Source organism: Natrix helvetica, assembly GCF_964273705.1.
Source record: "Natrix helvetica genome assembly, chromosome: 15".
In the NCBI taxonomy this organism is placed as follows: domain Eukaryota; kingdom Metazoa; phylum Chordata; class Lepidosauria; order Squamata; family Natricidae; genus Natrix; species Natrix helvetica.
In genome coordinates, this window is record NC_138565.1 from 7,236,280 (window position 1) to 7,252,276 (window position 15,997).

A 15,997-nucleotide genomic window follows, 5' to 3' on the forward strand; every position below is an offset into this window, starting at 1 on the left:
TTAAATAAAAAACTTTTAAAAACCCAACAGTTCGCATTTCTGAAGATTTTGCTCATTGCGTTTCGTGCATCAAAGACCGCTTGCCAGAACTTCCTTTTGGCTGTCGCAAGGAACTGATGAGGTCTGTTACTGCAGTTAACTCTTTGAAGGACTATTGCCTGGAGGTTTTGGTGGGTGAATGCCATTAATTCACGGGAGATAAATAAAGAGGGGGGGGGGGTTAGGACAAGGAGTCTGTTTCTTGCTTCTGCTAAGGCTGGGTCAGAAGCCATCATCTCAGAGCTGGAGGTCCCCATCGGTTCCCCCTCTCCCATTTAGCCTACAGCCACACCGAGTCTTCTCTATGAAAACCAAACTCCCCACTAACCAAGGTATCTCCTTCCGAATCAAACATTATGAGCAGCAGGTCTCCGGGGGGACGAGAAGATCATGGTAGGAGATGGCAGGTAAAGACATAAAAGCTGGTTAGACAGGAGAAGACCAAAGCCTCAAGGTTTGTTGGAGATGGTTTTCAGGGATGGAAAGAGGGACGAAGAAACCATCCTCCCCAGGAGAAGATCCTGCCAACACAAGTGGGTCTAGTCAAGGCTGTGGTTTTCCCAGTTGCAATGGATGGCTGTGAAAGTTGGACTATAAGGAAGGCTGAGCGCCAAAGAATGGAGGCCTTTGGACTCTGGTGCTGGAGAAGACTCCTGCATTGAGTCCCTTGGACTGCAAGGCCATCCAACCGGTCAGTCCTAGAGGAGATCAACCCTGTCTGCTCTTTAGAAGGCTGGATCCTGAAGAGGAAACTCAAATGCTTTGGCCAACTGATGAGAAGGAAGAAGGATTCACTGGAGAAGAGCCTCATGCTGGGAAGGATGGAGGGCAAAAGAAGAAGAAGGGGATGGCAGAGAAGGAGGTGGCTGGATGGAGTCACCGAAGCAGCCGGCGTGAGCTTAAATGGACTCCGGGGGATGGTTGAGGACACGAAGGCCTGGAGGAATGTGGTCTATGGGGTCTATGAACATGACTTCGCAACTAACAGCAAGAAGAAGACACAGTGAAAACTTTAATATAGGATTTCTGAACAATCCAGGATCACATCCAATGGTTTAATCTGAGTTTATTAGACAAACGTCTGACAGGGACATTCAATAGACTTCTCCATGCCACGTCTCCAAGATTGCAGATGCTTCTCGTCTTCTAAACAACTGCCTGCAAGGGAGACCCCTCCAGCCTTTGCCGAATCCCACATCATGGGCCACCTCTGGCCACCAGGTGGTGCTCGAGGCAAGCACAATGGGCCTTTTTTTTCCCCACCAGGGGTGGGGGTGGGGGTGGGGAGTTTGGAGTTGCCCCCTGCCTCTGTCCTCCAGCATGTGATACGGCTATAAATATTTAAAATGCCACAATATTAAGCAATTAAAGTGACTGTTTGCGTGGAAGGCTGCCTGAAAGATCTTTTTAACCTTTAGCATTTCATAGCTAACAAAAAAAATAAAATAAAAATAAATTAAAATTTAAAAAAAAAGAAGCCGCAAAATGCAAACGGTTGTATTTACCGAGCGGCTTCACTCCCCCCCCCCCAAAAAAAGGATTTTGCAAGAATTAATAAGATGAACAGAGTTGGAAGGGACCCTGTAGGTCATCTAATCCAACCCCCTGCCCAAGCAGGAGACCCTACACCAGAGAGTTTGGGAAAGAGAGACCCAAAGGCCAGCTGGATGAAAGGAGTGTCAGGCCTGCAGCCATCTTTTCTTTTGGATCTTTGGCCTGCCACACTTTCTATTATTCTGCTATGCATTTTCTATTGTGGGAAAACGGGAGGAGGGGATTGTACGGAGTTAGACGCTATGTAGCCATAACAAAATTCTTTCTAGAAAACCAAGGTCATCCTTTCTCTTTGCACCTCTGCACCTGGCCGGAACTGGATGGGTGGAAATGCCAGCATGGAAGTGGGAGATTGGACCATGGGATGGACTTGTGGGCGTGAGGGAAAGATCTTGAACTTTCAACTGGGTGGGGAAAATTGGGAAGCTTTCAGATTCGGGTTTTCCCAGATGTGCCAATATGGCTCTCTTCATAAATGGGAACTTGGAGCAATATTTTGCCTCGGACTCTGATTTACTTTTGGATGCTATTTGGAACCCTGACATTATCCCAAATCACAGGGAGAGGCTGGACGTGAGCTGCCAATACTCAGCAAAAACACCCCTGAAATTTGAGCAAATGTGTGCACAGGGCTCCAATTTACTTACACCATCACTGCCCTCCTTTTCCCACGGCCTGCCCATCCATCCATCCATCCATCCATCCATCCATCCACCACAACAGAGCCAGCTCCTAATCAACTTCCTTCCTTCTAATTCCTTCCCATTCCCACAATCAAACCAGGGGTGAAATTCAGCCGGTTCTGACTAGTTCTGGAGAACTGGTAGCGGAAATTTTGAGTAGTTCAGAGAACCGGCAAATACCACCTCTGGCTGCCCCCGCCCTCATCTATTCTCTGCCTCCCGAGTCCCAGCTGATCGGGAGGGAATGGGGATTTTGCAGTATCCTTCCCCTGGAGTGGGGAGGGAATGGGGATTTAGCAGTATCCTTCCCCTGGAGTGGGGAGGGAATGGGGATTTTGCACTATCCTTCCCCTGGAGTGTGGAGGGAATGGGGTTTTTGCAGTATCCTTTCCCTGGAGTGGGGAGGGAATGGGGATTTTGCAGTATCCTTCCCCTGGAGTGGGGAGGGAATGGGGATTTTGCACTATCCTTCCCCTGGAGTGGGGAGGGAATGGGAATTTTGCACTATCCTTCCCCTGGAGTGGGGAGGGAATGGGGATTTTGCACTATCCTTCCCCTGGAGTGTGGAGGGAATGGGGTTTTTGCAGTATCCTTTCCCTGGAGTGGGGAGGGAATGGGGATTTTGCAGTATCCTTCCCCTGGAGTGGGGAGGGAATGGGGATTTTGCACTATCCTTCCCCTGGAGTGGGGAGGGAATGGGGATTTTGCAGTATCCTTCCCCTGGAGTGTGGAGGGAATGGGGTTTTTGCAGTATCCTTTCCCTGGAGTGGGGAGGGAATGGGGATTTTGCAGTATCCTTCCCCTGGAGTGGGGAGGGAATGGGGATTTTGCACTATCCTTCCCCTGGAGTGGGGAGGGAATGGGGATTTTGCACTATCCTTCCCCTGGAATGGGGAGGGAATGGGGATTTTGCACTATCCTTCCCCTGGAGTGGGGAAGGAATGCAGATTTTGCACTATCCTTCCCCTGGAGTGGGGAGAGAATGGGGATTTTGTAGTATCCTTCCTCTGCCACGCCCATCAAGCCACACCCACAGAACCGGTAGTAAAAAAAAAATTGAATCCCACCACTGAATTAAACCACCATAAAATATCCTCTGCCCAATGGCAAGAGCGATCAAACAGAACCCCGCCTGTATTTCAATTGCGGGTTAGTCCTTCAATGATCCAATTATTTCTTACTTTAATTTATTTAATAAATATACCGATATGCTGCAGGATCTGGGTTTGGCTAAGCTAAAGAAAAGAAGAATTAGGGGGGACATGATAGCAGTATTTCAGTGTCTGAGGGGCTGCCACAAAGAAGAGGGGAGGGGTCAAATTACTCTCCAAAGCATCAGGGAAGTAAGACAAGAAACAATGGATGGAAGCTAATTAAGGAGGGAAGCAACCTGGAATTAAGGAGAAACTTCCTAACAGGGAGGACAATTAACCGGTGGAACGGCTTGCCACTGGAAATCTTGTCTGCTCCATCACTGGAGGCTTTTAAGAAGAGACTGGACAGTCGCTTGTCTGAGATTGTATAGGTTCTACTTCTTGATCAAGAGGATGGACTAGAAGACCTTCAAGGTCCCTTCCAACTATTCTATTCTATTCAGAAGCACTCCCCTCCATTCTTTACTCTCCATTCCTTTTTCTATTCTGTTTCTACATTGTTCTGTTCTATTCTGTTTCTATTCTACTATATTCTGATTTCTCTTCTCTTTTCTTCTATTCCAATTTCTCTTCTGTTATTCTATTCCTTTCTGCAATTCTATTACATTCTGTTATTTTATTCTACTATAATTCTACTCTATTCTACTCCTATTCTTCTACTCCACTCCACTCTATTCCGCTATTCTATTCTATTCTATTCTATTCTATTCTATTCTATTCTACACTATTCTGCATTCTATTCTATTCTTCCAGGGGGATGGACTAGAAGACCTCCAAGGCCCAGCTCTATTCTATCCTAATATGGCTGCCACCTTGCAAGGGCGTGTCTGGATGGCCAACACAGGATGAAAACCAGCAGAGCAGGAAGAACAAACAATAACAACAACAGGCAATTGTTGGAGACAATAACAACCTCTCGGTATCCACGGCAATCAAACTTAAGGTGTATAACCACACTCACATCAAGGGAAAAAAAAACCTACAATGAGAGACTAGCCTTATTTGAGGTCTCGTGGGCAACCTGAGAGTCACCCTCATCTCACAAGGTGGCAAGTCACCTCCCGGAAAAAGAGGTACCATATTTTTCAGAGTATAAGATGCACCCTTTTCCCCCCTCCAAAAAGAGGCTGAAAATCTGGGTGCATCTTATACAGTGAATACAGCATTTTCGGCCTCCCGAAACCCTGAAACCTTCACTAAAATGGCTGTGCATAGCCTTTAGGAGGCTTATAGAGTGCTCCTGGGGGCTGGGGAGGATAGAAATGAGCACAAAACGGGCCGTTTGTTGCCCCCCAGCCTGCAGGAGCACTCTATAAACCTCCTAAAGGCTATGCATGCCCTTTTTTGACATAAAGCGGGTCCATTTTCGTGAAAAACAGGCCATTTTTGGGGAGGTCATCAGAGTGCAAAAACTTTTTTTTTTAAATTTGCCTCTTCAAAATCTTGGTGCATCTTATACTCCCATGCGTCTTATACTCCGAAAAATACGGTAGGTTTCCAGACCACACACTGAAGAAGACAAGAAGATCCAATTGAACTTTGACTATGCCCAGAATCCTTTTTTTACATGGTTGGGAATCCAGCTCACCAGAGAGACGATGCTCACGCCTGACATTTTACTGAGTTGCGAAGAAACGCACCGCGCAAACACATGTAGTCAACGTCAAGAGATCTGTTCCTTCATACTTACCGGCTCGATTTTCAGGGCATTTCGATAGCTCCCGAAAAAGGCGGCCTGGGCTTTGAGGAATGCTCTGGCGACTCCGTCTCCTGTGGTCATGGAGACCTTCTTTAACCGGCTCTTCAGCGCGGAGATCTGGGAGAAGGAGAAGAAGAAGAAGGAAGAGTTTTCCATCTGGAAGACCCTCAAGAGGAAACCATCTGACAATGGCGACAGCATGTAAAGAGAATTGATATAAAATGTTTTATAGACGGCACGTGACACCGGAAAAGATTAGCAAAACCGTTTAAGGATACAATACAATACAATACAATAGTAGAGTTGGAAGGGACCTTGGAGGTCTTCTAGTCCAACCCCCTGCCTAGGCAGGAAACCCTATACCGTTCCAGACAAATGGCTATCCAACATCTTCTTAAAGACTTCCAGTGTTGGGGCATTCACAACTTCTGGAGGCAACTTCTGTTCCACTGATGAATTGTTCTCACTGTCAGGAAATTTCTCCTCAGTTCTAAGTTGCTTCTCTCCTTGATTAGTTTCCACCCATTGCTTCTTGTCCTGCCCTCAGGTGCCTTGGAGAATAGCTTGACTCCCTCTTCTTTATGGCAACCCCTGAGATATTGGAACAATGCTATCATGTCTCCCCTAGTCCTTCTTTCTATTTAACTAAACACACCCAGTTCCTGCAACCGTTCTTCATATGTTTTAGTCTCCAGTCCCCTAATCATCTTTGTTGCTCTTCTCTGAACTCTTTCTAGAGTCTCCACATCTTTTTTACATCGTGGCGACCAGAACTGAATGCAGTATTCCATGATAAATCAGCTAAATGTTGGAAATGTCACCAATTGCCAGGAACGTATTATCACATGTGGTGGAAGTGTAGGGATGAAAAAAAGCTATTGGGTTAAAATACAAACATGGTTAAGAGAAAATGATACATAAACCCATAGAGTTTAAGCCAGAGATATTTTTATTGGGTATTCTGCCAGAGAAATACAGCAAAGAAGATACATATTTGATTGTACAAATAATAACAGCAGCTAGAATTGTATTTGCACAAAACTGGAAAGCAGAAAAAAATCTCATCGGAATGAGAAGTAATAAAGAACATATTAGACTGTGCAGAAATGAATAGGTTGACATTGAGAATAAAGAACAAGGAGGAATCAGCATACTTACAGGACATGGGGACGATTTTATGAGTGGCTTGAAAAAAGATATAAATAGAAAGAGAAAGGAACAAAACATGAAATAAATATCTCAAATGATTAAAATAGGGGGAGGGGAAATAGGAAAATATCAAAATGTAAATCTACAGGCCGAAAAATGATATGAATTGACACACGTTAAATAACAATTATAAGAATGTATATCTAAGAATGAATTTGAAAGGAAAAATAAAAAACGTTTTACAAAATAAAAAAGAGAGAAAACCATACAGTGGTTTTGCTGCAACTGATGGGAAGAAGTAGAAAATGGGGAAGCTTGTTGTGATAAGGCTGGGGGGGGGGTGTTGCTCAATAAATGGCAAAAACTTTGGAATAGGAACTATAAACTGACAATGGCTACTGCCTATAAGGAAATTTTTTTTGTAAAGTGTTTTATAGGTGGCACTTTTCTTTCTTTTTTTAAAGAATAGAACAGAATTCTTTATTGGCCAAGTGCGATTGGACACACAAGGAATTTGCCTTTGGTGCAGATGCTCTCAGTGTACATAAAAAGACAAGATACATTTGTCATGAATCATAAGGCACAACACTTAATGATAGTAATAGGTTACTAATAAGCAATCAGGAAACAATCAATATCAATAGAGTAGAGTAGAGTAAAATAGAACAGAATAAGGAAAGAAGGAAGGAGAACAGAACGGAACGGAACAGAACGGAGTAGAGTAGAGTAGAGTAGAGTAGAGTAGAGTAGAGTAGAGTAGAGTAGAGTAGAAGAGTAGAGAATTCTTTATTAGCCAAGTGTGATTGGACACACAAGGAATTTGCCTTTGGTGCAGATGCTCTCAGTGTACATAAAAAGACAAGATACATTCGTCAAGAATAATGAGGCACAAGGCTTAATGTTAGTCATAGGGTACAAATAAGCAATCAGGAAACAATCAATATCAGTAGAGTAGAGTAGAATAGAATAGAAAAGGAAAGGAAAGAAGGAAGGAGAATAGAACAGAACAGAAGGGAACAGAATGGAGTAGAATAGAGTAGAGTAGAGTAGAGTAGAACAGAAGAGTAGAGTAGAGTAGAGTAGAGTAGAAGAGTAGAGAATTCTTTATTAGCCAAGTGTGATTGGACACACAAGGAATCTGCCTTTGGTGCAGATTCTCTCAGTGTACATAAAAAGACAAGATACATTCGTCAAGAATAATGAGGCACAAGGCTTAATGTTAGTCATAGGGTACAAATAAGCAATCAGGAAACAATCAATATCAGTAGAGTAGAGTAGAGTAGAGTAGAGTAGAATAGAATAGAAAAGGAAAGGAAAGAAGGAAGGAGAATAGAACAGAACAGAAGGGAACAGAATGGAGTAGAATAGAGTAGAGTAGAGTAGAGTAGAGTAGAGTAGAACAGAAGAGTAGAGTAGAGTAGAGTAGAGTAAAGTAGAGTAGAGTAGAAGAGTAGAGAATTCTTTATTAGTCAAGTGTGATTGGACACACAAGGAATCTGCCTTTGGTGCAGATTCTCTCAGTGTACATAAAAAGACAAGATACATTTGTCAAGAATAATAAGGCACAATGCTTAATGATAGTCATAGGTTACTAATAAGCAATCAGGAAACAATCAATATCAGTAGAGTAGAGTAGAGTAGAGTAGAATAGAATAGAAAAGGAAAGGAAAGAAGGAAGGAGAATAGAACAGAACAGAAGGGAACAGAATGGAGTAGAATAGAGTAGAGTAGAGTAGAGTAGAGTAGAACAGAAGAGTAGAGTAGAGTAGAGTAGAGTAGAAGAGTAGAGAATTCTTTATTAGTCAAGTGTGATTGGACACACAAGGAATCTGCCTTTGGTGCAGATTCTCTCAGTGTACATAAAAAGACAAGATACATTTGTCAAGAATAATAAGGCACAATGCTTAATGATAGTCATAGGTTACTAATAAGCAATCAGGAAACAATCAATATCAATAAAGTAGAGTAGAGTAGAATAGAATAGAAAAGGAAAGAAGGAAGGAAGGAGAATAGAACAGAACAGAATGAATGGAGTAGAGTAGAGTAGAGTAGAGTAGAACAGAAGAGTAGAGTAGAGTAGAGTAGAGTAGAGTAGAAGATAATTCTTTATTAGCCAAGAGTGATTGGACACACAAGGAATTTGTCTTTGGTGCAGATGCGCTCAGTGTACATAAAAAGACAAGATACATTCATCAAGAATCATAAGTTTCAACACTTAATGATAGTAATAGGTTACTAATAAGCAATCAGGAATAATCAATATCAGTATAAATCGTAAGGATACCAGCAACAAAGTTACAGTCCTGCAGTCATAAGTGGGAGGAGATGGGTGATGGGAACAATGAGAAGACTAATAGTCATACTAATGCAGCCTTGGTGAACAGTTTGACAGTGGTGAGGGAATTATTTCTTTAACAGAGTGATGGCATTCGGGGAAAAACTGTGCTTCTGTCTTGTGTTGTCTTGGTGTGCAGGATGCATGGCACAGCGGCTAAGACACTGAGCTTGTCGATCAGAAAGGTGATGCTTGTCCTAGATAAAGCAGCTCCGTAGGAAGGAAAGGCAGCCGTCTTTCAGCAAAGAGAGGATGCGTTTTAAGCAAGCAAGTGGCCCATCTTCTTGCTAACAGCTCTACCAGAACGGAATGGTCGCTACCCTACCCTAACGTCATGGAAGCTGGAGGAGATACAACTCATTGGAGATACCGCGCCTCTCTTCCCCAAAAGCAAAATTGACTTTTTCCTTTAGGCTGGTATCAAGCAAAGCAGGAGGGAGTTGAGCAATGACTTCACAAGAGACCATACTAATAGGATTCTCCCCCTTTTCTCATTAGAGCAGACGGGGTGGATCTGCTCCACCAGCCCAGATGCCAACGGTGCCCGCCTGTCAACAGGTGCCACCCTTCACTCCTCCGGCATCCTCAAGGCTCCTCAGAAGCTCCTGCCACCCGTGCTTCAGAGGATGTCTCACTTAGCCTTCCTTGCCCTCTTCTTTTTCATCCCGGAGGTGTTTAATTGCCTCTGATTCAGAGAGAGCGGCACTTCAGGTGAACGCAGCCTGATGGTCTCATTACCATCCATACAAAAGAACATTCCGTGACAGACAGCTGAGCAAATCTCGGCTCGCACCAACTTGGACAAATTCTCCAAAGTGAGCGGAAGGGTCCAGATTCGAAGTGCCCGTCTCAGATCCGCTAAAGCAAAGGGTCTCCGACCTTGGCAACTTGCTGACTTGTGGACTTCAACTCCCAGAATTCTTCAGCCCGTGCACGTTGGCTGAGGAATTCTGGGAGTTAGAAAAACAGAGTTGGGGGAATGCCACCCCAAAAACACACCAGTTGAAGAGTTGAGAAGAGATAACCACAACAACAGAAAAGGGAAGGGAGAGAGGAGGAGAGAGGGAAGGAGAGAGAAGGAAAGGAGAGGAAAGGGATAGAAAAAGAAGCTGGCTGAGGAATTCTGGGAGTTAGAAAAACAGAGTTGGGGGAATGCCACCCCAAAAACACACCAGTTGAAGAGTTGAGAAGAGATAACCACAACAACAGAAAAGGGAAGGGAGAGAGGAGGAGAGAGGGAAGGAGAGAGGAGGAAAGGAGAGGAAAGGAGAGGAAAGGGATAGAAAAAGAAGCTGGCTGAGGAATTCTGGGAGTTAGAAAAACAGAGTTGGGGGAATGCCATCCCAAAAGTTGAAGAGTTGAGAAGAGATAACCACAACAGAAAAGGAAAGGGAGAGAGGAGAAGAGGAGGAGAGAGGAAAGGAGAGAGGAAAGGAGAGAGGAGGAAGAAAGAGGAAAGGAGAGGAAGGAGGGAAAGGATAAAAAGAGAAGGAGAGAGGGTAGGAGGGGAGGAAGAGAGGAGTAGGGGAGAAGCAAGGGAGGAAGGAAAGGGAAAGTAAAGGAGGAAGGAAGAAAATGGAGAAGGGCAGGAGAGTTAAAAGAAAAGATTGGGTGGAGATAATACAAAATAGGTGTATGGGATGATAAGCAAAGCAACTCAGAATGTATGTTTTAACCTTCTACATGGAAAAACAAATATGTAAAAGTAATGAAGATAAGTAAGAGCAATAACTATGTGAATGTATAAAAATAAAAAACTTTGAAAAAAGAATAACAGAGTTGGAAGGGACCTTGGAGGTCTTCTAGTCCAACCCCCTGCTCAGGCAGGAAACCCTACACCACTTCAGACAAATGGCTACCCAACTTCCAGTGTTAGAGCATTCACAACTTCTGGAGGCAAGGAGGAACAGCTGTTCCAGATGCGCATACCGCACAGAGCAGATAGGAGAGGAGAACAACGGAGGACAAGGAGCTGGATCAGGAAGCAAAATAAGCATGGATGCTGACTGGCTCCCTCCCTGGCTGGGGAATAAATAGGAGGAAAAGGGAGTGGTGTGGTTGTCGCGAAGGCCGGGTCAGAACAATCTGGTGTGAAAATTTTCCATTATGAGAAGAGGAGGCGTCAAAAAGCACCACGTTCTACACCAGGGATGGCGAATCTTTTTGGCACTTAGTGTCCAAACCAGAATGCGCATGCGCGCACAAGCCACAGCACCGGAAACCTAAAGACCAGCTGGCCGGTGTACAAATGTTTTTTTGTTTTTTGGCCGGTTTTCAGATTGTTTTAAGGCCATTTTCCAGGCTGTTTTCAAACCGTTTTTCAGGCTGTTTTCTGGGCCGTTTTGGGGGTGCTTTTCAGGATGTTTTTCAGGACATTTTCCAGAATATTTTTCAGGCCATTTTTCAGGATGTTTTCTGGGCCATTTCTGGGCACTTTTGGGCCATTTTTGGGGTGTTTTTCAGGATGTTTGGGGGCGTTTCTCAGACTGTTTTCTGAGCCATTTTTGGCCATTTTCCAGGCTATTTTCCAGGCCATTTTGGGGGCATTTTCCAGGCTGTTTTCTGGGCCATTTTGGGGGCATTTTCCAGGCTGTTTTCTGGGCCGTTTTGGGGGCATTTTCTGGGCTGTTTTCCAGGCCATTCTGGGGGCATTTTTCAGGCTGTTTTTCGGGCCGTTTTTCAGACTGTTTTGGGGGGGTATTTTTCAGACTGTTTTCTAGCCTGTTTTTGGGGCATTTTCTGGGCTGGTTTTGGACTGTTTTTCAGAATGTTTTCCAGGACATTTTCCAAGCAGTTTTTCAAGCTGTTTTCTGGGCCATTTTTGGGGCTTTTTTCAGGCCATTTTCTGGTGCTCCGGCACCTGGGGAGACCAGCTGGTCGGTGTGCCTGTGCCCGCTGGAAACCAGAAGAGCAGCTGGCGATGGCGCATGTGCCCACAGAGAGGGCCCTGCGTGCCACCTCTGGCCATAGGTTCGCCATCACAGTTCTACACTCTTGGGAAAGTTGTCCACAAGTTCACATCTTCAGCAGCTCCCCTTGCAAGACAGCACGGTTCCCCATGCTCCCCCCTGCCCTCTGCCCTCAAAGGTGGATGATAATTTCTGTAAGGAAAGAGCAAGCGTCTTCCCAGAGGCGCTGCAGAGACGCACAACCCAATCCTGGTTGTGCGTGCATGGGTGTTGGTGTGTGTGTCTAAAGCACATTTCTTGGCAGTTCGGGGAGGAAAGGTCAGGCTTAAGCTATCACCATGCTTCAAAATGCAATCTGTGCAGTGCGGCATCATGAAATGGTTCAGCGAAGGTGCGAGAGGAATTTCTTTTAATTAGATCCGTGGCTTTGGAGTTGTCAACATGAATAAAAGCAAGGAAAAACACCGAATTTGCAAAACACGGGTATCAAAAAAAAGAAGGCTCGGGGTTGTGGGGGTTGGGGAGAAGCCGAGGCAAGCGGCTTTTAAAAAGGGGAGTCGAACACCGTCCGAATTTTCTTTTTAATTAAAAAAAAAATCACAAACTTGGCGCTCAACCAATTTGAAAAACCCAAGAAGGGATGGAAGGAAGGAAACCTCTTCGATGGTATCCAAGACCACCAAACCAGCAAGAAGAGAAAAAAGCAGAAACAATGATTGTAACCAATTAGGTTTTTTTCCCCACAAGATGGGAAGGCCGTACGTTTTGACGGGCCGGAATAATGCTGTCTCGGAAGAGGCCGGTGGCGGCCGTGACATCGTTCTACCAATAAAGCTCCACCTTGGAACCTCTTGTCAAAAAAAAACCCCTCCCAAAAGGGCAACCACGTAGGAGGAGACCTTCAGCTGCCCACTCAAGCTGGATTCCTCTTGAGGATTTAGTGCAAACATTGATCGAGGCATGAAAGAAAAATAGCAAAGGGAGAAGATTTCCCAACAGAAAAAAAGCGGATCTTCTTCTAGACACACTCCAATCCGTCATCTGGAGAGGAGATTTAACAAAACAACAGGATAACAGAGTTGGAAGGGACCTTGTAGGTCATCTAGTCCAACCCCCTCCGTCCAAGCAGGAGACTCTACACCATTTCTGACAGATGGCAGTCCAGTCATTTCTTGAAAGCTTCCAGTGATGAAGCTCCCACAACTTCTGAAGGCAACGTCTGCTCCATTGAATATAGATTAACAGAGTTGAAAGGGACCTTGTAGGTCATCTAGTCCAACCCCCCTCCGTCCAAGCAGGAGACCCTACACCATTTCTGACAGATGGCAGTCCAGTCTCTTCTTGAAAACCTCCAGGGATGAAGCTCTCACAACTTCCGAAGGCAACTTCTGTTCCATGGGTGGATTGTTCTCCCTGTCGGAAAATTCCTCCTTGTTTCTAGATTGAATCAATCAATCAATCAATCAATCAGAACAGAGTTGGAAGGTACCTTGTAGGTCATCTAGTCCAACCCTCCTCCCCCAAGCAGAAGACCCTACACCATTTTTGACAGAGAGCAGTCCAGTCTCTTCTTGAAAGCCTCCAGGGATGAAGCTCCTACAACTTCTGAAGGCAACTTCTGTTCCATGGGTGGATTGCTCTCACTGTCAGAAAATTTCTCCTTGTTTCTAGATTGAACCAATCAATCAGAACAGAGTTGGAAGGTACCTTGTAGGTCATCTAGTCCAACCCCCTCCGTCCAAGCAGGAGACCCTACACCATTTCTGACCGATGGCAGTCCAGTCTCTTCTTGAAAGCCTCCAGGGATGAAGCTCCCACAACTTCTGTTCCATGGGTTGATTGTTCTCCCTGTCAGAAAATTCCTCCTTATTTCCAGGTTGAATCAATCAATCCCCCACCGTAGAGTCTCCTCCTAGCACGGCGTCCTTTTTCCTCTACCTGTCCTAACCGAAAGCCCTATCAACTGTGGAGCCGACCGACGACAGGGAGCCGCAGCAGAGGGATGGAAGAGCCCACATGCGGCTCCAGAGCTGCCAGTTGCTGACCCCTGGTTTAGGAGAACCAGTAGACGATCCTTCGAGCATACGAGAAAAAGAACCAGGAAGAAACATAAGTGTACTCACTACGTCATTCGGGAGGCTTTGCAGATCGTCGAAAGGGGTTTCCAGTGTATTAGTGTCCACATTTAGGATGACCACATCATCCAGAGAAATGTTTCTAACTTTCTGAAAATGAAACGGGGAGAAGCAAGTCATTATTTATGCCCAAAACTCCACAACACACGTTGCTTAGCGGTTTCCCCAAATTCAGCTGTCTCCAATTCTCCTTGTGAATCTTCCCTGTCCCCAAATACACATATGAATCTTTCCAAATCCACCTGACCTGGGGATTCCTAGCTTAAAGTTCGGTTAGTTATATATATATATATTAAAAAATTCTGAACAAGCAACCATATCGGTTTCCTTTCTTCTAATCATGTTAGATTAGATACGCCCGCCAAAGGGTTTCGTAGTACGTCTTTACTCAACGGCAAATTTGTGAAGACATCTCAGTCTTCCGCGGAAATTTAACCCTCAATGTTGCACATAGAACATTTTGGCGATGTCTAACAAAATGTTGGATAGCCATTTGTCTGAAACGGTGTAGGGTTTCCTGCCTAGGCAGGGGGTTGGACTAGAAGACCTCCAAGGTCCCTTCCAACTCTGCTATTGTATTGTATTGTATTATTGCAAAATGAAATTCAAGGGTCAAAAAAAAGGAAGGTTCTAGATTTAGGCAAGAAAAACAAAATGCACAGGTACATTATATGTGATACCTGGCTCAATAGTGGTGACTGAGAGAGGGATCTTGGAGTCTGAGTGGGCAACCATTTAAATAGGAGCCAGCCGTGTGCAGCAGCTGCCAAAAAAGCCAACACAGTTCTAGGCTGCATCAACAGAGGGAGAGAATCAAGATCACGTGAAGGATTGATACCACTTTATAAGGCTTTGGTAAGGCCACACTTGGAATACGGCATCCAGTTTTGGTCGTCACGATGTAAAGAAGATGTGGAGACTCTAGAAAGAGTGCAGAGAAGAGCAACAAAGAGGATGAGGGGACTGGAGGCTAAAACATACGAAGAACGGTTGAAGGAACTGGGTATGTCCAGTTTAATGAAAAGAAGGACTAAGGGAGACAGGATAGCAGTCTTCCAATATCTCAGGGGCTGCCCCAAAGAAGAGGGAGTGAAGCTATTCTTCAACGCGCCTGAGGGCAGGACAAGAAGCAAAGGATGGAAATTAATCAAGGAGAGAAGCAACTTAGAACTAAGGAGAAATTTATTGACAGAACAATTAACCAGTGGAACAACTTGCCTCCAGAAGTTGTGAATGCTCCAACACTGGACGTTTTTCAGAAGACGTTGGATAACCATTTGTCTGAAGTGGTGTAGGGTTTCCTGCCTAAGCAGGGGGTTGGACTAGAAGACCTCCAAGGTCCCTTCCAACTCTGTTATTCCATTCCATTCCATATTCTATTCTGTTCTATTCTATTCTATATTCTATTCTTTCTGTTCTATTCTTTCTATTCTATATTCTATTCTATTCTATATTCTATTCTATTCTATTCTATTCTAATTAACACCTCAAGTGCTATTTGGGTAGGTCTTGGTCTTGGTCTTCTTCGCAGGGGAGACTTTTTGGGAACAATTCAAGAGACGAGATTATTATTTTAGTTGTTTAATTTAGCTTGTTTGTGGATCATCAACAAGCTACATTTAACAATTAAAATAATAATCTCGTCTCTTGAATTGTTCCCCAAAAGCCTCCCCTGCGAAGAAGACCCAGTGTGTCATTTGAGTTGTCAAACTTTATGCCGTTTGGAGGGTAACGGCGAATCTGAAATAAAGCCATCACTCTTTGCTCAGGAATTTCTTCCAGACTTCAGCCTGAGTTTACTCCATGGTTCGATTGAAATAAATGTCCACTTAGTCTCTCTTAAAGTAGATAACGCTCCTTTCAAATTGACACCGGTGATGTATCTTCTTGGACAAAGTGATAAAACATGTCTTTGACTCTCAGAGACATCAATGAGGACTCGTCCCCTTGGCCAAAAAAAGTGGCACCATCAATTAATCAATCCAACTAGAGTTGATTGACTATTCCTATTCTGCAACCCTTTCCAGTTTGCAGAATTCTTTGAAGGAAAAAGCAAAAAAAGTCCTTTTTAAATCATTGAGCAGTTGGGCAAGATTTGCAAAAAAAAAAAAAAACCTTTTTTAGGATACAATCGGTCTTCCTCCACAAGTCAAAAAGAGGGCTGTGAAAATGTCTACAGACCCTTTGCATCCTGGAGATAAATTGTTTCACCTCCTACCCTCAAAGTGACGCTATAGGGCACTGCACACACACACCCCTCTTCCTTGTGCAGCCCCTCAAATACTGGAAGACTGCTATCATGTCACTCCACCATCCTTCTTTTCATTAAGCGAGACATGC

The 15,997-nt window shown here is 44.3% G+C and overlaps 1 protein-coding gene across 1 annotated transcript in view; it reads right to left on the reverse strand.

The window, feature by feature from the left end:
• DENND1A (DENN domain containing 1A) overlaps positions 1 to 15,997 on the reverse strand; it is a 224,199-nt gene that overhangs the window by 66,050 nt on the left and 142,152 nt on the right. Inside the window, exons 12-13 of the mRNA XM_081967098.1 lie at positions 13,646 to 13,747; positions 5,121 to 5,246 (exon numbers count right to left, since the gene is read on the reverse strand). Of these exons, the coding sequence (XP_081823224.1) occupies positions 5,121 to 5,246; positions 13,646 to 13,747 (228 nt within the window). The remainder of the gene's footprint in view (positions 1 to 5,120; positions 5,247 to 13,645; positions 13,748 to 15,997) is intronic.